We start from the raw sequence: 23,708 nt of genomic DNA, 5'->3' as shown, positions 1-23,708 counted from the left end.
AAATGAGAAGTTTTTATCGTTTTTGTTATTGTAAAAAACAAAATGACATCAGATTTTTATGTGTCTGTCCTCTTATTGACAATAAATTTCGCCATGACATTGTCAAAGTAGTATGCGGATCCACTCGGCTACGCCTCGTGGATCCACATTACTTTGACAATGTGATGACGCAATTTATTGTCAATAAGAGGACAGACACATAAAAATCTGATGTCAATTTGTTAAATATATACACTCGATTGCAGAAAGGTTGTAGTATACATTTATACAAATGCCTAATTTATTCAGAATATTTAATGATATGCAAAACAGAAAACTCGCTTTATTTATTATTTGTTTTATTCAATGAACGTCAAAATAGTTTATTCTTGTGTTTTATATCCTACAGATTATAAATCAATTGGTTTTGAGGGTTAAAATGTAAAATCTGTTTCGTATGGTCGCAATGACCACACTCATCAGGCAAGTTACATTGAATGACCGTTGGTGTAATCCGCTGGCGTTTAAATATATATATATATATATATATATATATATATACAGCCATTTGCCAATAGTCAAGTATATTTATATATATCCATATAAACTAATTTCTAGATTTCGGTAGGCCATTTCGGTCTCAGCTTTTATGTTCTATGTTTCTGAACCCGACAACGATTCTTCAATTGAGTGTATACAGCCAATGTCATTAACGTTGTCCACCGAAAAAAAGACATTTACACATTTACACATTTACGCATTTACACATTTACACATTTACACATTTACACATTTACACATTTACACATTTACACATTTACACATTTACACATTTACACATTTACACATTTACACATTTACACACTTACACATTTACACATTTACACATTTACACATTTAGACTAAAAGAAATAACACGTGCTTCATTATGTATTCTTTGCCTCGTGTGCGTCAGCCTGAACTTTAAATGTAAATTTCAACTCGCGAATCGAAAATCCAGATGGAGAATGGTATTTCAGCGTTTGTTTTATGCCAGAACGTTCGAGGAAACACGTGATATTTCTTTTAGTCTAAATTTCAAATGTGTAAATGTGTAAATGTTTCGGTGGACAACGTTAATGACATTGACTGTATCTAAAAAGGGTCAAAGTTTATGCATGTTGCATATTACACACACCTAGGTCCTAGAGTGCTGATGGACATCTTAATCGTTTCTTATAACCCAAACATATCTTTATGCTCTGTTGCTGTAAGAAGATATTCGATTGCATGATAAATAAAACTAAAAAGAGCCACTCAATATGTGCATGTGGTCATTTTCAATAAAAACAAATGTCCTTTAAAAAGTACAAGTAGATTATGGGGAAATATATGAATATTTCAAAAATCTCGGATATGACCGGCCTTCTGATTACATCTCCGATATGCTAGATATGTTTACGATTTGCAGTTGACAACTATATTGAGATATTTACGATGGCAACTTGATAGAAGCTACTGCATATGCGCAGAAGATACAAAAACAAAATAATTCATCCTACATCTCTCAATCATTGTTTGTTTATTCGTTCGTTCGTTCGTTCTTTCGTTTGTTTGTTTGTTTGTTTGTTTGTTCCTACCTGCCTACCTACCTGCCTACCTGCCTGCCTACCTGCCTGCCTACCTGCCTACCTACCTACCTTTCTTTCTGTAAAATATTAATACAGTAATAAATAATGAGAATTAACATCATCTGTTACTTTAAATATCTCTACTATTCTCAAGCCTGATTGGTTGACCTTGACTTTTATGTGAAGGTCATCAGAGTAGCAATAGAATAACGTTAAAATGAGCGAATTTTCCTCAACTATTGCAAAATAAAAAAGAACAAGTCAAATCAAGTTTGTCCTGTTAAACCAGTTTTCCACAGTCATTTATACCATATTAAATCAAGTTTATCCTGTTAAACCAGTTTTCCACAGTCATTTATACCATTATAAAGAAAATTAGATTAAGTTAATCCTGTTAAACCAGTTTTCAGTCATTTATACAAGTTTTTTCAAAATCATGTGTCATCGGTGATGAAATAAGATGATGTAATATGGCTTTGCGCTGCGAATGAGCTTAATCTCCTACGCAGCAGCCACTATTAGTGTCGTCACGCAACGCTTACTCCCCTGAGTATCAGCTGGGATGCTATGAAAAAAATAAATATATTGTCTCGTACTCGACCTTTTGACCCTGAGCCAAGTAGCTGTTTACTCTGCGCATGTGTCAGCTATCTTTCCTCGACGCGATTCTAACATTATTTACAACGTCATTTTAAACCATGGCTTTTAAAACTACAGTTTAATTTGTGTTTAAATTGATGCAATCTTTTCATCTCGGGTGACATGAAGCGCTCACACCGATCGTTAATTGAATCACAAGTCAAGTCATCAAAAACAGGAAGCCTATTTCGCGATGTATCTCGAAATCAAGCATCCTTTAGTTCTTATCAGGAGCACCGAGCTATCTTCGCTCTACGTGTCACTCGCTGCAGAAAAAGTCATCACCATATCGTGATGTTATATCGTATTTTTATTGCAGGTCTAGTTTCCTTTGGAGGTTAAATCACTGTAAGGGTTTAGGTAATTTATCTGCCAGGAGAATGCTCAGTAGAATGACAAGCAGATAGCGAGATATCGACAGATAACAAGAAAGAATTCACGTACAGCCACTTCAACTGGGAATTCTCTAAGTTAGAGACGATTACAACGTTTGATGTTTGTTGACTAAGTTGTCACGAAAGCTGAATGTTTGAAGACTATCTACTGTGACCTGCAGTGAATTCGGAGAGTTTTGAGATACTGCTTCAAACTTAGATTTTAAAATTGACTGGTATTGTGCTTACCTTGCGATTTCGACATCCAATCATATTTAGTTGAGGATCTGTAAGTATTATGGTTTGGTCTAATAACCAATATGACCTTTGAAAGGCATTGTTTGCAGATTTCTTTATGCTCGCCACAGTTTGACAGCCCAACCGAAGCTTTTACGGCATCGAGAGAGAGAGATACTCGGATCGTTATACTTGGCGCCGGCTAGAGGTTACGAGTGGGACAGCTTAAAACGAGCTTTTTATCGCGCATCTGACTTCATAGTGCGACCGTGACTTTAACGTTACCCTGGTGTTCGACTTGCTACATGCCATTCATTGAACGCGGCTCTCTGCAGTCGTGTTCATGCTATCCCTCACGGTCACTCAATGACGGGGAATCTATAAAACCCAAGGGCAGCGAATGAGACGAAGTGACATCTTACGACTTCCCTTTCACACTTATATTTGTTTAGATGTCATGCATACATTATCATTATCTATACACTTTTTATCATGAATTTCGTAAATATAATTTGACGGAAATTTCAACGCACCGAAGACATAACAGGATGCAAGACTTCTACATGAACTCGGCAAAAAAAGAAATATATTCTAAAATTATGATAAAAAAGGCCATGCAAAACTTCTTTTATCCATCGAAAAACCTTGGTATATTTTTTAGAGCTTTTTTTCTTTTATCTTTAGAAAATGGGTTTGAGTATTGAAAATAATTTTCAGCAAAAATAAGGACTTTAAAAATGTGTCATCTTTTAAGATTATGTCATATTGATTTTCTTACACCGGCTTTTTCTAAATTAAGATATTAGTCAATTTATTTCATAATGTTTAGTGCTTTATTACACATTTAGGGTCGATATCAGTGTTTTAAAGCCGTGAATAAAACCATATCAGTGTAGTGATACGATATCACTTCACGATTCACGGTAAAACTGTCCAATAAGATCTCGCGACATATTTGAGTTTTGACCAATCAAAATCGACCCTAAATCGCTCGAGGACTCGCTCGTTCTAGCCTGCGTCACATCCGGAATTTTCTTCGTAAATACCGTCTGCGAAACATCGCCAGAAAGCTTGTTCTGGACCCCCCGCAAATTGCGCGATTATATATAATAGATTCTGATTGGCTGTTAGTCATTGCTCATTCTAACGTGAACTTTCATTGGATAGCACTATCAAACCGGATGTGAACGAGCAAAGCGTCCTAGTTTTCGTAAAGAATCAGTTTGAAATAGAAAATATTAATTATATTAGTAGTCATATCTCCATTAAAATCTTTAATAGAAGACCAAGTTTCGTCCCTAGGTAATTTAGGAATATCGGCTGTAGCTATCGGATCGAAATGATACCGACGTCGAAGAAGCTTTCGATCTCAAAGGTTTATTTTATGAGATTCCTTCTTTTTTTGAGCTTGTCAATGCATTGACGGCACACGTGTGAACTCGTCGTACTTCAAATTATAGTGTTTGCACTTCTAAAATAGGGTTGAATTTTTGTTTTCCATTTAAAAGAACAACTTCATAATCTTTTGCGATGAATTGATGGCACAAATAGTAAACTTTTGGTGTTATTTTGAGAAGGGGAAAGGTCATTCTACTTGAAGATTATCAAGGAAAACACCGCACTCGCTCGTGTTATGATTTTACACTAAACATCCGGTGAGGATCACATCCTATTTGATGTTATCCAATCGGAGTTCACGTTAGAATGAGCAATGGCTAACAGCCAATCAGAATCTATTATATATAATCGCGCAATTTGCGGGGGGTCCAGAACCAGCTTTCTGGCGATGTTTCGCAGACGGTATTTACGAAGAAAATTCCGGATGTGACGCAGGCTAGCTCGTTCGCGATACGAAAAACTCGTAAATAACAAGCTCTTAACTTGTGATAAACTCTATTTATCTTATCGATCAAAAAGATATAATTAGGGAGAATATGATCTTAAGCAGACGATATTTTTCTCTATATAACTTTTGTGCCAAAGTATTGGTTTAGTCACATTTAGAGTGCAAACAATATATCCGTGAAATATTAGTAATACTAAGTTACACTATTTTGTTCTAATTCTATTGTTTCCTTTTGTTTAACTAGCACTATTTTAAGCAATTTAGTAATTAGTGTTTCACGATATAGTGTTTATATTTTCACAACTAATAAGAGCAATTTGATGGCAAGTTATCTTTCAAGAATGATGAGATAGTGAAAAAATATCGTAATAAGAATAATAATTAGAATTGATAGATTAAAAAATATATATTATATGTTTACTAAGAAACTAATATGGCATGCCAACTTCTTTGCAACGAAATTCAGCTTTTTTGTTTTAAAGTTAGGGACCCCACTTAACGACTTTATTAATTAGTCGTACTTTCCCAGGTAAGGCGTTTGTTTTTGCTCAACAATTTAAGAAAATTCTCCTCTTAGCACAGCAGGTCGTCCCCAATTAGTGTACTATTAACACGTACAAAATTTTAGAATTATTTATTCTTTATGTCAGGTAAAGTCATTAAGATAGAATGTAATCAAGCTTGCCCATTGACCTTGAATATTGAAATTACATCTGTTGACCTCATTAAAAACGTAAGTAAGTAAGTAAGTAAGTAAGTAAGTAAGTAAGTAAGTAACCCGAAATTTCTAAACACACTTATGCAATATTTAGCTTGTCGGCGTTCACTGTTTTTGTTTTTATATTTTTAGGTGACATAACAAGTCGCCCGACAAAATCCGTGTAGATAATCCGCCAGTGAAATGTCAGTTGAAGTAGATGAATATAGTCACCTGTTCTGATCGTTTTCACCTGTTCTTAGGAAGTATTCGGGCGGTGGGGGGAATCCAGGGCGGGGGCCATTAAATTTCTACTCAGGGGGGTCATCAAATATTTTGTACTACATAAAGAGGGGGGGTCAAGGATTCAAGAAATTTTAAGGGAAGGTTCACTTTTTTATGTAGAAAGAAGAAAGGGGTGTTAAGATTTTACATCACTGTTTATAGGGATTCCTCCGGCTTACCCACACTCCTAAAAAATTAATGCTCCCTTATTAAACATTTATATCAATGGCTGTTTGGACTTCCTGCCTGATGAAAATCAAAACTCCCTGCCGGGGGTACGAGTTACTTAGTAGGTTTCTCATGAAATTAATATTGGGTTTCAAAAATGGCGTCGGCATCCGTTGAATAACATCCGAAAAAAATTAAAGGCAAAACTCTACCGATATTTCATCTACGTGTTTTACTTGATTGGAATATGGAATAGTCTTCGTATTTATAATTGGTTTAATACAAAATTGCGTGTTTGTTATAAATTTATCTCATTCATGTTTTTTTGGTTCTTACTTTTTGCTTGATGGCGCATGAGTAATAAAGTAATTCCGCTTACCAAACCTAAAGGTATAGAAGGCTTATATTCTTTAGAAATTGCCTACAACCTGTGAAATTTTCAAGTGTTTCAATTGTTCGTTGATGTGTAAATTCCTTTCATTACTGCGGACTGTAGTCAAATTCTAAAGAATAATTACACGCTGACGAGGCTGAAGTTGAGTAACAGGATCCGTGAAATGGCCTATTTTCATCGCACACGCTCGCACAAAAATGGCGGAACTGAATAAAAGAATACAACTTCTGCTCAGATTTTTATATTTATGCTAATATTATTATTATTAAAAAAATTTTAAATTGTATTTACGACATATAAAAGATCAGGTGATCAACCATAATTAAAAATTCTTTTAGGCACGTGACTATCACGTGAGACACCACGTAAGCAAGTGCTATCTTTTTAGTCAAACATATTCATCTTTCTGTTCTTCAATCGATACTTTCTGTTCTTTCTTGTCCATCTGCTTCGATCGATCTTTATCTTGTTTGGACTTCAGCTGGTTGAGTGTGGCTACAAGTCGCGAGTTGGTCGACTCAAGGGACTTGATTCGTTTCTCTTGTGCGTCGATAATTCGTTGTTTTGCCTGAACCACTTTTTGCATTTCCTCTCGTTCTTTTTCAAGTTCGTTTTCGACACTGACTAATCTATCTAGTAACTCTTTTATTTCCTTATTTTTATCTTCGCGCGCTTTCTCTGAGTTCTCCTCCGTTTCTGCCAGGCGTTCCTTGAACGACGCTACTAATTTATGCGTACTGGACTCTTGTAATACAAGTTGTTCTTGAGTGGAAGCAAGAGCTCGTTTCGTTTCCTCTAGCTCCTTTAATAAGTCGGATTTATCTTGTTCCTGTAAAACAAAAAAGATTATCTTGTTATGGAGCTACTTTTGAGGTCCTCTCGCACCAGTGCTCTAGGAGCGTGAGATCGAGAACCACTGGGGCGAGTGTGCAACAATCGTATAGAAAAACGACTTCCGGGTCCAAAACGAAGTCCTCTAAGATTTTTCTAACATCTCTTCGTGACAGGATTTGTTGTCCAAAGTTCATGAGAACATTGTTTATCTTATGTTAGCGGTATTTGTAAGCAGATGGACCCGGAAATACGTCGCAACTTGAAAGCTCTATTGCATAAGCAATAGACCCCTTGCAGCACGTCGGATAGGTTTCCAATAGCGCAGCGCAGCCATGACGTCATAAATACGAAGACAAAGGCGAAATTCGGACAAACAAACTAACAAGTTTACTTTCAGCAGATAATTTTCACAGCTGATCGCAGTTGATCTTAGTTTAAATGGGTTATTATTGTAACTTTAAGTAAAAATAATAAAATCGGTTCGTATAATCCTCGTAGCGGTTAAACAGAATGCAATGTTTGTCCGAATCTTTAAGCTATTTTTAAAATCAGTGCGCTGCGCTATTCTCAGGATATTGAAATTCTTTTGCTTTGTCCTCCAAGTTGAGCTCCTTTGACGCGTCACATACAAGGGGTCTATGTTACGTGACTGAGGAAAAAAAAAGAACACCTAAAACGTTTACCTCGTGAATGACTGCATTTTGAGAAAATAAACTGTCGTCTTTACCGTCATCCTCTCTTGATCCCGTCGTTGACCTTTTCGGAAGAAACAATAAAAATCGAGTGAGAAAAAGCAGACTTTTTTCAAGATTCTAGAATACCACTTTGTTCCTTGATTACAGAGCCACTTTCTTAGGGTTTCCCACGATTGACTGTTAAAATATTCACAAATACTAACGGTAACGTAAAAAAATGCACAACTTCATCAATACAAACACTAGAGATATCCACGGACCTTCACTTGAACACGTGAATATTCTACACAAAATTGAGGTTAAGGCTGAGTAATAGAGAATAGTCCCCTTCACAGTTTCCTGCGCCATCTGGAAAGGTAACCGTGGTTTTGCTTTGAAGCGAGACGAACGGTGAGCTTGCAATGATAGAGACCTTTTTTACACCTTGTACAATTATTAATATCTCTATCATTGCAAGCTCACTGCTCGTCTCGCTTCGATGAAAAGGCACGGCTACCTTTCAAGATGGGGCAATCAATGAACTGTGAAATGGACTATTGAAAACTTGATGCATTGTGGTTTAGCTTGGCTAAGGACAAAACCATTCAACTCATGATGAGCAGAAGAAGTTCGTACAACAACAATTTATCATGTTCTGTGAATAAGCCATGCCTCGGCTTAGATCACCAGAAGCTGTTACAAGGTAGCGATAATTTTTCAACGGTCACCATGGAAACAATGTATCGACTCACCTGGACTCCCTCCGAGGTCCATCCATGTTGGGTGTACTTGGCAGAATGTGTCTCCTTCGTACTTTATCAGCCGTACCACTGCTCCCAAAACTAGAGCTACGCCAGCTTCCACTACTCTCACTGGAACTACTACTAGTAGCAGATGGGGTACGCGCAACCTGTTTGAGCTCGGGTGTCTTCTCGGAGCGTGCTCGTAGTAACCTCGGAGAGTGCTGTGGTGTTCGTCTCTGTGGCAACGGTGACGAACTGGGAGAGCTTTGATCAGAGTCTCGTTCCGTGTGGCTACGGGTTATAGAATCAATGATTGCTAGAGGGGACGCTTTTTGTTGTGTCCTCGGGGAATCAGCAACAAGTAACGTGCGTGAACGGTCCATTATAACAGGTGGTGTGGAAGGCCTTGCCTCTTTGGGACTCGACTGATAATCCAAAACTAGGGACCAGGGCCTGTCTCGGGGGCTTTTCTTCTTACTTTTGGTATTTGTTTCTGTGAAGGATTTGGATAAATCACGCGTCCCTTTCGTCTCTCCTGTTGGTAAAGTATTATACCCGTTCAAATGAGTTCCGTTCCCTTGCTTGATCTGACTTGGGTGTCCCAGTTGTGCTTTGCGTATCTTTTTCTCTATTGCAGCACTTGTCTCGGTGGAACGTCGAGTTGGCTCATCCTCGTCATCTGTGCCAATAGCATTCAAATACGAATGGCGACGAAGACTAACCGAGCTAGCAGTCGACGATAAATCATTTTCGTAAAAACTTCGGGTATTCGGCGACGAATATCGACGATTTCCGAAGTCACACGGAGAAGACACGATGATTTCTTCGGGTGAGACGATCAGGTGTTGAGGAGTCGGTAGTAATCGGGGCATTCTTCTCGGACTGACTCTACTCTCGTTGCCCGAGCCCGGGCGTGAAGCTGTGAAGGGATCTTCCTGCGCCTTGGTTGGTTGCATTTGATTAACAGGAGTCAGTGTAATGTTTTCTTTAGTCTGGTCGCTTATCAAGTCAGATGATGAGGCCCATTTCTTCGGCGGAACGGAGTCGGTGTTATCAGTAGTAGTTCGGTCGACATCGTTGTATGATTCTTGTAGGGATTTGAGGACGAACTGAAGAGGACGAAGATGGTCTTGCAGATCCTTAAACGAAATGTTTTTTTTTAAAGGACTGAAAGCATGATAAACCGATAAAAAACGAACGAGTAAATTCATGAGAGAAATTTGTAAAATAAATGAATGTGAATGGGTGGGAGTATCAGAATGAATGGATGGACCAATAGACCGAAGGACAGCAGACGCTTGGACTGACAGATGGGCTGAGTGATTGAATGAATGAATGATGGATTGATGGTCAGGTGGATAGATGGATGGATGGATGGATGGATGGAAGGAGGATTGAAGAATCGATGGCTAAATGGATGGATGGATGGATGGATGGATGGATGGATGGATGGACGGATGGATGGACGGACGGATGGATAGATGTATGGATGGATGGATGGATGGACAGGTAGATAGTTGGATACCTGGTTAAGTTTACTCATTTGTTCTTTCAGGGTGTGGTAAAGAACAGTCAGTTCCTTCCCAAGGTCAATACTACCGTCATAGTGGTTTTCCCGCGCATTAGGTTGGGCCTGTAAGAAAAAATATCGAATGTGTCTTATTTGTCAAAACCCTAAAGTTAACTGATTTAAACGACTCTCCTGAATAAGGTGACATTTTTCTTTAACCACAGTTACATGACAGATAAGCATGCACTGTGAAATGAGAAGGCGAGAGAGACAGAGAGACAGAAAGAGGGGGTAAGGGAAGGGAAGGGGAGGGGAGGGAGGGGCAAAAAGAAGATATTTTCTGAAGGATTTCTTACCGAGATTTTATCGAGAAATTGTTTCATTTGCTCAAACTCATTCTCAACGAATTCATTCATGAACTCCATGTACTCCTCTTTACCACCAAATCTGAAATGATATGGTAGGAAACATAGGTCATTACATGGGAAAGAATCACCCTCCAAGGTAAAGCTGGTAGGTTTTATTTGACGTAAACATACCTTGTAAAGTTCGCCAGGTTTTGAATGACTTTCGCGATTAGCGTCAAAGTTCTTGATGTTTTCTCGTTTGGATATTCTGTTCGGGTTGGAGTAACCAATTACTAACTTATACATGATATCAACAACTTAATAATAATATCAACAAAATAACTAAACTGGAAAAATGATAAAAAGGATGAAAAGGTTGAGAGAAAAGATGAGTGGATGAATGGGAGACACGGGTAAGATGTATACTATCGATTAACCCACCTTGTACTAGGTGAAATAAACTTGGCGATAAAATAGCAGGGCACAAGAAGCGTAAGAAGATTGAAGAACTGTATTAAAACAATAAATCGACAAAGATCAGTGACTATTATATCTATTGATCGTCTGACCTGGTTGGCTCAGTTGCTTGTTATACCAGAGGTCTAGTGTACGATCCCAGGCCGGACTAACACTCATGGTGAGAAGGTGATGCCTCTGCTTTAAAAATATGGAAATGAGACCATCACCATCATTATTACCATGGCTTGGATGGCCCATAACATATGCAGCACAACAAGTTAATGAGTTCCAACTGTCTCCAAATAATTTTTTTAATTGCTCCAGTGGGAAAAAAATCTTTATGGGATTGTTAAAAAAAGTACTTTCAGTTACTGAGGTGTCGTATATATATATATATATATATATATATATATATATATATATATATATAATGTGGTCGTTTCTTGGATCTTAGAATTTTGGGCGTTGCTTATATATAGTAAACTATGGATGAACAATGGATAATCATTACCTGATCAGATTGTTGCTCAAGTCTTTATTTCGATCTGCGCATCGTTTCTGAAACTCGTGGAACGTCTCTTGAAGGTCTCTTCGTTAAGAAACAAACGCGTATTGGGAAATGAGACAAGTATTAAAGAATGGAAATTCTTAAATTGTAATCTTTTTCTCATTTATAGGAACTCTAACGCGATCAAATTAAACGTAAACGACGAGTAAAACATATGTAATTTTTGACTGACATACCGCATCAATAAAAGATGGTATTGAAGAAAGGACGGGATTAAGGGAGCAATAAAGAAAGAAATATAGGAAGGGCAAGCAGGCAAGCGAGCAGGCAAGCAGGCAAGCAGGCAAGCAGGCAAGCAGGCAAGCAGGCAAGCAGGCAATTTAAATACCTGGGGAAAAAACTCGATGAATTAAGAATATTGATCCAGGTTTTTTCCACGAATGCCTTGAGATTTTGCCTGTTACTGTCGATGTTAACCGTTAATTTTGAAGGATCAACCTGCGAAAAGAAAATAGGAAGACTATGTCACTTAAACATGGTATCTCGGAGAAAAACCCTCGAATCAAGGGAAGAGACCTTCCAAACTCTACTTAATGGACCCTTCTCTTTTCTACTTAATGGACCAAATTAGCAACAAATCGAAATTATAACCGTAGTACAAATATATGAGTTTATATATATTCTCATATACAAATTAAAATTAGGGACACAATTAATCGCACAAATGCATTTTTTTTTTTTCGTTATGTGGCAATAGTCCCCTTCACAGTTCTCTGCGCCATCTTGAAAGGTAGCCGTGCCTTTGCATCGTAGCGAGACGAACGGTGAGCTTGCAATGATTGAGACATGTGAATTATTGTCCAAGGTGTTAAAAAAAGGTCTCTATCATTGCCGGCTCACCGTTCGTCTCGCTTCGATGCAAAGGCACGGTTACCTTTTAAGATGGCGCTTGGAACTGTGAAGGGGTCTATTCCATCGTTGTGTGTTCCCTATGGAATAAGTAGTGTCCTATGAAGAACTCGATTGCTTTACAAATGGTGGCTTACCTCGCAATCTTGATTGGTACCGTAGACTGAAGCGATGAGGTTACCGAGTGTTTCTTGTAAATACTAAAAAAAAAAAAAAAATTTCATACTCTCACTAGTCCCTCAAAGTTGCGCAGCTGTAAAACTGTAAAACAAAATCTGTAGAAAGCATTCCACATCAGGTGGAACTTCCAATAGGAAGGATCCTTAGCCCAACACAACCAAATCTGTCACCAAAACATTGTTTATCAAGCACACTACCAGGAATGGTCCAAATCCACTTGGGGGTAATGTGTTCCCATTACAGACCACGTATCATTTCACCGAGAATGCACTCTCATTTACAACCATTAAACGAAGAAATGATACTTTAGGGAATGACACGTGGCCTGGAATGTGGAAACAATACGGCCAAGTGGATTGGTCGTACGAACGGTGAGCTTGCAATGATAGAGACCAGTGAATAATTGTCCAAGGTGTTAAAAAAGGTCTCTATCATTGTAAGCTCACCGTTCGTCTCGCTTGGATGCAAAGGCACGACTACCTTTCAAGATGGTGCAGGGAACTGTGAAAGGGACTATTGCACTGGAAAACGGCTGCAATATTGATTGATTTACCGCTATTCGCTTGAAAAGAGCGAAACTAGCCTCTAAGGCGAAAATAAGGGGTGACAGGCTGTAAAGAAGGATATTTCCAATGGTTATTGCTTAACTCACCGAATCGCCCACCATCTTCATGTAAGTGTCCATAGCTTTAGTTGCAAAGGAGTTTCCACGAAACACTAGATTTTCGTCCGCTGTAATGAAACCATCAAACAATTTTAATTTTTAAATAATTAATAAGACTTATTTCACTTGAAATTAATTATATGTAGAGCTCAATTCCGAGGTCAAAATCATTTGAATACATCGCTACCGATTTTCCTTGAGTAACCTCAAAACAATGGCACACATGCGAAGTCGGGGTTTCATTTGATGCGTTCATAAATTTACCATGTATTTTATCAAGTGCTCAGAAAAATCTGTATTGTTGAAATTCTTCAGTCAATTCTCTCTGGAATTCGTGCAACTATCTTCATCGTCTTTATTAGCCATTCCGAGTTTGAGGAAAGAACTGGGTCGAGTTGGCATTGAAGTGCATTGTGGGACAGTTTTAAGGGACGAAATAGAAGCCATCTTGGAAATATGTCCCCCTTTAGGTAGATATATTTTACATGTTTCAACTACTTCATAACTATTGATGGACTGGAGATCTTTTACAGCCACAGTTTCATCTCATGTGAGTATCCTCAAGCAGTAGTTTTATCAAAAGTTTTATTTGTTTTGTATGACAGTGCTTCCCATGATTCTCAGCGATCTCGGCTTTGTAGAATTTTGGTGAATAACTTTATCAAAATAACTATAACCTTTACTTATAGTTTAGCCGGCATAGAACTCAGTAATCAAAAGCTCACCGAGCAGGCTTAGTACTCGGTCCACAGCTAATAAACTTGTACGCCTCGTTCCCCATTCGAGTTGGAATTTTTAAAAAAATTACAAAGACTGACACAGCGAAGGATTACACAAAAAGGAAAGAAAAGTAAAGAAAAATGTGCAGTCAACTTGCAAGGCTAACATACCAAGTTTGGTTACTTCGTTCATCACAATGTCCACCAGGAATTCCTGTGCTTTTCCTATTGGTTGTAAGACTCGCAGGATAATGCCGGCAATCTCGTCCTGTCACCAAAAATAGTACATACAACATAAAGTAGTGCACGCCCTTCTCCCCTCTGTAATCTCAATATCGATTCCTTGAACGAGGACAATCATATATCTCTCCATCTATTTAAGGGAATTTCAGTTATGGTGGCTTAGACTTAGTTTGTTCAGACTATAAGTTATTTCAGGGTTCAATCTGTGAGATAGCCATGCCCTGACTTAGATCAGCCCAGAGGTTGTTTTAGGGTTTTATCTGTGAGATAGCCATGCCCCGACTTAGATCAGCCCAGAGGTTGTTTTAGGGTTTTATCTGTGAGATAGCCATGCCCTGACTTAGATCAGCCCAGAGGTTGTTTTAGGGTTTTATCTGTGAGATAGCCATGCCCTGACTTAGATCAGCTCAGAGGTTGTTTTAGGGTTTTATCTGTGAGATAGCCATGCCCTGACTTAGATCAGCTCAGAGGTTGTTTTAGGGTTTTATCTGTGAGATAGCCGTGCCCTGACTTTGATCAGCCCAGAGGTTGTTTCAGGGTTCAATCTGTGAGTTAGCCATGCCCTGACTTAGATCAGCCCAGAGGTTGTTTTAGGGTTTGGCAGAGTGAAAACACTAAGTTCATGAAATAAAATAAAATTATTAGTGCGGTAATGGTTTATATCTTGTGACTATAAGTCATTATCACTCAACCAAAACAGTTAATACACAGGTACTGTATTATAAAGAAAAATTGTTATCGTTTTCATGATTTGCTGTTAGCTCCGTGCACATGTTAGTTATCAGGGGCGGCGGAAGCGGGGGGGCCGGGGGGGCACTGGCCCCCCCAGAATATAATGCCTCACACACACACACACACACACAAAAAAGCATGAGATTTGGTTATGATTACCATTATTTATTATTTTGATATTACATAATTTTCTGTATCTAAAAAATATACGATATATCTAGCGACGACTTGCATCATTTTTGTGTCTCTCAGCACAATTGCAAGTGGTTTAATGCGGGCAAAATGTTACTGATTGAAATATCACACATACACGTTTGTAATCAAGCTAAACAGGGAGGGGGGAGGGGGGGTCATTTCAAGGTACCGTGAAATATTGGAGTGCCCCCCAAAATTTTTCAGCTTCCGCCGCCCCTGGTTATACCTCACATGCAAATCGAGATGAAAAATGGGATAGTATTAGAGTTTTTCGATATATATTTTTTACATGGTTCAACCGCTTGATAACTGTTGATGGACTTGCTCATCTTTTACCAGTTATAGTCTCACCTCTACTGAGCATCCTCAAGCTGCAGTTTGTATCAAAAAGGCTTTACTTGTTTGAAATGAATTGTTTCCCATGATCCTCAGTGATCTCAGCTTTCCTGGTTTTTGGTGACTAACTTTATTGAAATAAGCATATTACCTGGTACCAAAAATCTCGGCTAACTCGAACACAATAGGGTGTCAACGAATTGCCATACCCAAAGTCGAGAAATGTAGATTACTTGTGCGAAAAAACTCTAATATATCCAAAGACGGCTTTGACATTAGGTTGCAACTATTTTTGACTCTTTCTTGGTGATACAACGGACCTCAGGCATGAAGACAATAAAACAATATCCAAGAACAATGACTTTAGATCTATTCAAATTCCGGTAATTGCACGCTTATATATGCAAGGAACTTATTGTTTTGGCTAACTTTACACCAGTTACTATCGTCTTCCATCCAGCCACATGCATCCGAGAAACATTTTCTACAAAGAATTTTATTTAGAATTATGTATAAATAAAGTTTTCATTCAGTATTTTATTTTATTTAGTCGATTGAAATTTTGTGAAAACCACCTAAATTGGGAATTCTTTGGCATAATGCTTTGGGAATTTCTTTAGCATAATGCCTTCGTTCTCGGTAATTGACTCTTACAAAGTTCTTGAATTCGTATAATAACCAGGGCAATATGCGAAATAAATCCCTCTGAGTAGACCATTTGCATATAAGACATCTTTCCCATGTCCCGAAATGTCTCACTTATACCCTGTCATTGTTATTCAGGCACGTGGAAATGAGTATATTCCTCTTACTAGCGGTCTTCATGTCGGCTCTAATGTTCCATTTCTGCCATAATTTTGCTTCAGTTTATACCCACGCTGAAAAATATGTGTTTTGTATTTCGTATTTCATTTATCAGAAACAATCATTAAAAACAATATGGACTACTTCAACGATACTGCGGCCATTGTGTTAAGGGGAACTCGTAAAAGACTGTTTTTACAGTTATGGAGTCGATTAGCATTCAATAGATCTTTCCCGAACACAAAATGGTTTCAAGTCGAGGCTGGCCTTGATAAAGAAAAGAATCAAGGACCGCCTCCATTTCAAGCGAATTTGGGAAAGGTTTATTCATCGCGAGAGACGTTTTTGAGATATGAATTTGCAAGATGAATGTGAAATGATACCCAAATACCATTTACAACCTGCATTTTTGCGATAAGGCGATCACCTTCAATCGCAATGCATTATGGAGTGTCCAGGGGCAAAGCATGAAACAAAAAGGTCGGATGCCTGTTATAAAGAAAGTTTTGGGTATTTGTAAGTGCCTCCACTTCGAATTTATTGTTGTTAATTTGTCTCTTCATTTACCATTAATTTGTGTTGAATGGAATGCTAATGGTCGCCAATATTATAGAAAATCTTATGGTATTTATATTGTTATTTACATTTTATCTAGCTCGAGCAAATTTGTGAAAATCCTTACGAAAAGTTTTACGGATATGATGGAAATACTCTACTAGATTTTTGTTTTAAACATTGATGTCTTCGTAACAAAATATCAAAATTTCTTTTGCTTTTAATTTTTCTTACGCAATACATGCACGATTTCAGCTTCCTTTATGGTCCAGTTTCATTTAAATTATACTCGACTAAGTGTCTTTTATACGCCAAATGTATCTATAAAATATCGTTCGAAAAGAAATCTTAAAAATAGAAAAACGAAAAAACAAATGAAACATGTATAAAGTTATCAGTAGACCTTTATCAATAGACCAGTGGTTTCAATAAAAACACTAGTCGTGAAACCAGCCTAAGTATGTAGATGACCAGGAGTTTGATAATATTCCAAAATTTTACCGAGAGGAAATAGAAACTAGTAAGGTCTACTGATACCTTATTCAGAATCTGAAAGATTTTACCACTTGACGACAGCTTACTTTTGGGCGTCGCGACTGATTTGACGCTGTCCATCATGCCTGGAAGCATGTCCAGGACGCTATCAATCTTCGACTTTTTGGTGTCCTTCTTGTACTGGAAAGTTTGAGTGACCACAGTCACCATTGTTATTTATTTATCAAAGATATGCCACCACCGTTTCCTTTTTTTCTTTGGTCAAATTCCAGTGATTGTTCTGACATTATACCAAATTCTGAATTGTAAACAATACCCAGTTTTTTCCTTTGAAATTTTTAGCATGGCTTCAGTGTTTCATAGCAATGCTAGTCGTTCAGGGTTTGGCCGTGATGAATATCCACTTGACGTCCTGGATTGTTTGGGTGTCTTTTGTTCCGAAATGAACGGTGGTAGAGATTATTACAGTGTCCTTATAAACTCGCCACGAATACTGAATTTTGGTATCTAACCGGGGAAACTATAGAAACATTTGAAGAAATCGTGATAAGGATGAGAATACCGATACTGAACTTACAACGTCGTAATGCTGCTGCTCGAGTGCGAATTCAACGCCTTACTATACGAAATAGAAGACGAAGATTTCTAATGAATTAACATTATTGAAACTTTCGTTGTGACAAGGAATAAAAACGAATCCAATTAATCAGTCGCCAACTCATCACTATTCTTCCTCCATTCATTCGTCCATTAAAACAAAACAAAAGAAGAATATTCCCTCCCACCTCACCCAATTAAAAGAACCGTTAATTTGCATAGTAAGATTGCTCATCAACAATGGCATGTATTCATAGGGTGATAATGATGCTTTTAGAACCCTCATTATCTTATCACGGTGCTTGATAAGTGGGACGTCTTGGTACAACGGACACGTGTCTTTTATGCAAAAGGTCTAATAACTAAGAAAACCATGTCAAAAAATTGTCAAATTGGCTAAGCGAAGTCACAACAGGTTCACACGCAAATTCCAACAAGTTCACGGATAAATAAGAACGTACTTTCACCTGCCAAACCAATGTGTTGGGGCGTACAATTTGGTGACGTGAAACGTTTATTAGTCGAGAGCCGCGTTCAACTAGAAATACCAGTAAATGTTCTTTATTAGCAAGAAAAGTTTTTTCTACAAAGATCCTCTAAACGATTGAAAACTATGTTCATTGTCGGCGGATCTACGTCGTGTCCATATCCCCTCGCTTGTATCAGTTTACAGTCATCAAAGCCTCTCAAAATATCGGACATAGAGGGCTCCAACAAGAGGCCGGGGATTCTTTGGACCGTTATGTTCATATCTCTAGCTGCAATCCCAAGATAGGCATCGTCTGTGTGAAATGGTCGCCTTCGACGAACATAATTAAACAATTTAGGCAAAATATCTGTGGAAAGTACGTAGAAAGCCCCAGCACAAAAAGTAGGGAAAATATCTTCACTGAAATATTTTTTGCTTATGGCCCATTTTCCCTCGGGGTCTCGATCCACTTTGAAGTTGAAGTAAGGCGCACCTCCATAAAATGGTTTAGGATAACCTTGTGTCACAAGGAAGTCTATAAGTGAAGGTATTTGAACATAAACATCGTCGTCTGTCTTAAGAATATAGCGTACATTCATTGAAGATACCCACAGTTTCCCCATAAACATCTTAATAACATTGTTGATATAAATATCTTCAAAGTCACCTATTAGAACATCGTTGTGCATTTTGGCTTCTTCAGCATTTGCTTTATCATCAGCATATTCTCCTGCCTTTCCTAACGAAAATACTAAGATCCATTTATGATTTCTGAGCTTCGCACTTTGTAGTAGTTCACATTTTGTCACATGTTTTGCCCAAGTTTTTCTGACGGCTTCGCGACGCAGTCTGTATTTTTCTCCTCGGGCGGCTGAATTAACGACAACAACTAGGAAAAAATCTCTTTCTCCTTTCAAATCTGGCATGGTTTCTGGCCATACGAAAGAAAAGTCGACAAAAGGATAATAATCATTCTCCATATCAGCAGATTTCTTGGTTGTGAACAGGTGTTTAAGCGTTGTTTTCTCAGACGAGTTATTGGTAGACCCTTGGAGGGTTGTAGGACTTGAGGGTTGGAGGGTTGTAGTTCGTGGCTTTTGTGTTTCTGTTGTGATTTCTTTCTGTTTCGTAAAGCTTTTAGTTCGAGGCTGATACGATAAAACCATTTGGGTTTGGAGAATCTTATTAATCCCCCGATGATTTAAAGTGATATCTTGAAGATTCTTGGTTCCTTTGGCTTCTTTTTGTTCTTGAAAACTTTGTGAGTAATCGTGTTTTTTTGAACTTACCGACCAGAAAATAAGCAGCTGGAAGTAAACGAGTAGAATCAAGAGGACCAACAGCATTTTCAAACCTCCTAAGCGAAATCGGGTTTGGAAATTCAGTCTTGGCCATTCAGTGGTATATTACGAATGTACTTGGTACATGAAATTATGGAGCGTTTTTCACTCACTTGAGAAGGCAGCCATAAACAATAGAAACTTCCTGCACAGTATTTGCATAAAAATAGAGTTCAATTCCCGGAAGATAGAAAATGTATCGTTTTGGTACAATGTGACGTCACATGAAAACGCTTTATCCAGCAACGCATTAATTCTATATTACACAAAGGGGGTACCAGACCGTAACGAAAGTTTGGACCTTTTGTGGTCTCGGCTAATCGATATTTGATAAAGCAAGTCATTGTTCCGACTCCCTTTAGTTACCGTTGCTATGTCGACAAGCTTAAAATTATCTAGAATATCTCAGAATTTAAAACTTAGCGAAAATTTGATTGTAAATTGTTTCAAAAGCTAAGGCTCTTGAAGGCCGTGTTGTAAAACCCCAGTATCTAATTATCACCCTGCTATAAGCCTTTCTGAGGTTGAGGGAAAATAACTGGATCGAGCTGGTTTACAATGCATTGTGGGGCTTTTTTAGGGACGTATTTCCAAGATGGCGTCTATTTCCTTCCCTGAAACAGCCCCAAGATGCACTACAATGGCAACTCGACCGAGCTTTTTTCTCGATCTCAAAACAGCTTATTGTTATGCATGTCATCGATTTAGGACGTGCGCATGCTCGTGCCCGTAATGCTCTAAACATGATCATCCTACCTTAACCTTGGAGCTAACTGCAGATTCCAACGTCTCGCACAACAATATATAGTTATTCTTGATGTACTGTGAAATGATCAAAATGTATACAATCACCTCTCACTTCTGAGGTCTTGGGTTGGACCCCTGGATTCAACATCACATAAATTTCGTCTTTTGATTCACCGTGACAGACAGACAGACAGACAGACAGACAGACAGACAGACAGACAGACAGACAGACAGACAGACAGACAGAACTGAAGAAGAAAACTAAAAAAATAAGTTGTCAACTTACAGAGAGCAGTTCATTGTAAGCCTTCAATGGTAGGATGGAGATTCTCTATAAAAGATCGAGGTGTAAAACAAAAATCAATTTTCAGTCGCCGTATTGGTTTATCCAACAAGAAACGTTAATGAGGAAAAGACACGGCTACCTTTCAAGGTGTCGCCGGGAACTGTGAAGGGGACTATTGATCCTATAACTACCTGATATTTAATCTTGAGTCGTATACTAGGCGCCTCGCCATTGGTTCCTTTATTAGTTGCTATGGTAACAGGATACCATTTTTCGACCTCTTGATTGTTGTCAAGGTTCTCAACCATAACATCAACAGAGCCTGGTAAAATATTCAGGAATGTTTACGTCGTCAAGGTAACGGCTGATAAGACCGATATAACGTCATTTATACGTTTATTAATGGCCCTAATCAGAGCGTTTTGCATTTTGCCTGGTCACTTACCAATAACTTTTCTCTTGTCCTTTTTGTTTTTAGAGTCGCTGTCTTTGTAGAGGTTGACAGTCAGTTTGGAAAAATCGGGTAAATCTCTATAGAGTTAAATAGTTGAATACTTGGTAAGATTTTTTCAGAAATTCAGTAATTTGAATCGATTTTGATAAGAAGTGGTTTCTTGTAACATTTTAAGATAAAATTCAGCGATAAAACTTTACTAAAAAACAAAATATTTCACGACTTTTCGACGTTAACTGAACGTCATTATCAAGTGATAAAAAACTAAAAAACGTTAACTTATATACATGAATAATAATGAGCATAAAAAGGTGCGAAAACGAAAAACTATGTAATTCAAATATTGTACAAATATTGAATCGATTTATTTAGAGAATGGTTATATCAGTAATTAAGAGGAAGATAGGTTTTAACATCTTTACTGCGACCGAGGAACTGAGTTTTGGTTTCCAAGTTCATTAACGATACTCTGATACAACCTCGGGGTTGATTATGATATATGCTAGTAAAGATGGTGATGATGATAATGATGATGACATATGCTAGTAAAGATGGTGATGATGATGATGATAATGATGATGCGCAGATGCTGGTAAAGATGGTGATGATGATAATGAAGATGATGCCATATGCTAGTAAAGATGGTGATGATGATAATAATGACAGATGCTAGTAAAGATGGTGATGATGATAATGATGATGATAATGACAGATGCTGGTAAAGATGGTGATGATGATGATGATAATAATGACAGATGCTGGTGAAGATGGTAATGATGATGATGATAATAATGACAGATGCTAGTAAAGATGGTGATGATGATGATGATGATAATAATGACAGATGCTGGTAAAGATGGTGATGATGATGATGATGATAATAATGACAGATGCTGGTAAAGATGGTGATGATGATGATGATAATAATGATGATGACATGCTGGTAAAGATGATGATGATGATGATAATGACAGATGCTGGTAAAGATGATGAAGTTGATGACAGATGCTGGTAAAGATGGTGTGATAATGATGATGATAATGATCATGCTCAGATGCTGGTAATGATGATGACGACGATGATGATTGAGGATATTGATGATATGCATGATAATGATAATGATAGCTGATTGATAATAGTTGATATATGCACATAGATCATTCACATACTCAAAGTTGAAGTTCTCTCCCCAGAATAAACTATCAGCTTTTGTTTTAGTAGTGGTTCTTGCATACAAGTCCTTATCAAGAAGAATTTCACAATAATATCTGAAATGTAAACACAATAAATAAACAAGTAATTACACAAGCTTGATCAGCCCTTCTCAGGCTCACTTCAAAGCTCTTTCCTCAAAAGGCTGCGTTCATAATGTATGGTAGAGGGGGGGGGGGGGGTGGGGGAGCAGGTGAAAATTTGGAATGTCCAGAATAATTCTTAACACCCCCCTTAAAGTCATGCAAAAAGTATGATCCCCCTAAGCAAGGCTTGTAGCTTCTTCCACAAATTGTGCACCGACCATTTTTCAGATAAAAAGTTGCCCATCCCCCCTTTTTCCTACTAAAATTTTCCCGATCCCCCCTCAATTTCACCTGCCCAATCAAAAACCAAAAACCAAAACGCCAAACACTTAATCCATGAACGGTCTTTTCAGTGAAAAAGGCTTGTAAAATAAGAAAGGATATCCCAAAGAGCGTAATACTTATTTGCATTCATGCACGGAAGAAGCTTTCATGGCAAACAGAGCCGCAGCAGGGATTTAACCGCCATGCATTTGACATTATTGTATTTTTTTTTTTTGATTTTGTTTCCTTTTTGTCTGTTTCCTGTAATTGTTTTTGTCAGTCGTTCTTTCCTCGCTCTCTTGTATTGTCACGTCTCGTCCGTTTGCGTGCGCTCTTTGTTTATTTGTACACAAAATGTATAACTTGAAAGGTTGTTGAATCATGACATTTTATCTAAAATATGATATAAACTTACATAGAAACACTTAAGAGGCCGTCCGCGTAAGAACGGATAAGGCAAAATTTGACCCATCACCGATTTTCCTGATTTTCTTAGTAAAAGTCCACTATTATATGCAATGAACAATTATCACATTTATTTGGATCAATTCGGATTTTTAGGTACTTTACGAGACGGTTTTCGATGACACCTCAAAACTTGCAAATTCACCGTCGGGAAAGCTGCGATTAAGCTGTACATATCGGGCGCCGCCAAAATTTTTTTACTAACTTAAATCAACTGAAATTTTTACACATGATTTTTATAACTTTTAGTTATAATTAAAAGTTTTAACGATTAAATTTGATAAAATTTTCACTGAGATATGATTATTTAAATATATATACTAAAATTCCTAAACGCGTTAGGCGCTAAAATACCTGCAGTTGAAGGCGATTTTCTCGAAAGTGGGACCTAACCTAGAGTTTAGTCTATCATAGCTCAAATGCACTAACACCAGTCTACAAACTTATGAAATAAAATTTGTGGGTACTCTTGTTTACGCTCCGTACAAGAAGTCGGCAATTCATTAAATTTCGCCAGGTTAAGCAAAACCGATAACTGCCGGTGCGATGAAAAAAGACCAAGTTTGGAACCAAAACTAACTGAGTATATCAAACAAGTCATTAAATACCAGTTTTACCTTTAAGTAAGCATGTTGAGTCTTTTTAAACATTT

At 37.8% G+C, this 23,708-nt stretch overlaps 2 protein-coding genes across 4 annotated transcripts in view; both read right to left on the bottom strand.

Annotated features, from left to right (window-relative positions):
• Window positions 1–6,454: 6,454 nt before the first annotated feature.
• The window catches only part of LOC116298274 (ras/Rap GTPase-activating protein SynGAP), a 34,182-nt gene continuing 16,928 nt past the window's right edge, over window positions 6,455–23,708 (bottom strand). For all 3 annotated transcript variants that reach the window (XM_031706663.2, XM_031706664.2, XM_031706665.2), the window contains 17 exons: window positions 22,199–22,297; window positions 21,021–21,106; window positions 20,767–20,897; window positions 20,576–20,620; window positions 20,299–20,364; window positions 13,948–14,044; window positions 13,046–13,125; window positions 12,351–12,413; window positions 11,693–11,802; window positions 11,308–11,385; window positions 10,779–10,846; window positions 10,530–10,605; window positions 10,347–10,437; window positions 10,006–10,113; window positions 8,490–9,619; window positions 7,747–7,819; window positions 6,455–7,058 (listed from right to left, as the gene is read on the bottom strand). In XM_031706663.2, coding sequence (XP_031562523.2) covers window positions 6,618–7,058; window positions 7,747–7,819; window positions 8,490–9,619; window positions 10,006–10,113; window positions 10,347–10,437; window positions 10,530–10,605; window positions 10,779–10,846; window positions 11,308–11,385; window positions 11,693–11,802; window positions 12,351–12,413; window positions 13,046–13,125; window positions 13,948–14,044; window positions 20,299–20,364; window positions 20,576–20,620; window positions 20,767–20,897; window positions 21,021–21,106; window positions 22,199–22,297 — 2,842 coding nt within the window. In that variant the 3' untranslated portion in view covers window positions 6,455–6,617. The remainder of the gene's footprint in view (window positions 7,059–7,746; window positions 7,820–8,489; window positions 9,620–10,005; window positions 10,114–10,346; window positions 10,438–10,529; window positions 10,606–10,778; window positions 10,847–11,307; window positions 11,386–11,692; window positions 11,803–12,350; window positions 12,414–13,045; window positions 13,126–13,947; window positions 14,045–20,298; window positions 20,365–20,575; window positions 20,621–20,766; window positions 20,898–21,020; window positions 21,107–22,198; window positions 22,298–23,708) is intronic.
• On the bottom strand, window positions 17,903–20,290 carry LOC116298275 (beta-1,3-galactosyltransferase 5-like). The gene has a single exon (XM_031706666.2). It carries the CDS (start codon window positions 19,546–19,548, stop codon window positions 18,298–18,300), a length of 1,251 nt encoding a protein of 416 aa, XP_031562526.2. The 5' UTR covers window positions 19,549–20,290; the 3' UTR covers window positions 17,903–18,297.

This window comes from Actinia tenebrosa, unplaced genomic scaffold, assembly GCF_029948245.1.
Source record: "Actinia tenebrosa isolate PJP-AT-01 unplaced genomic scaffold, QUT_ActTen_1.0 PGA_scaffold9__36_contigs__length_13948895, whole genome shotgun sequence".
Classification (NCBI taxonomy): Eukaryota; Metazoa; Cnidaria; class Anthozoa; order Actiniaria; family Actiniidae; genus Actinia; species Actinia tenebrosa.
This window is presented reverse-complemented; position numbering and strand designations above follow the sequence as displayed.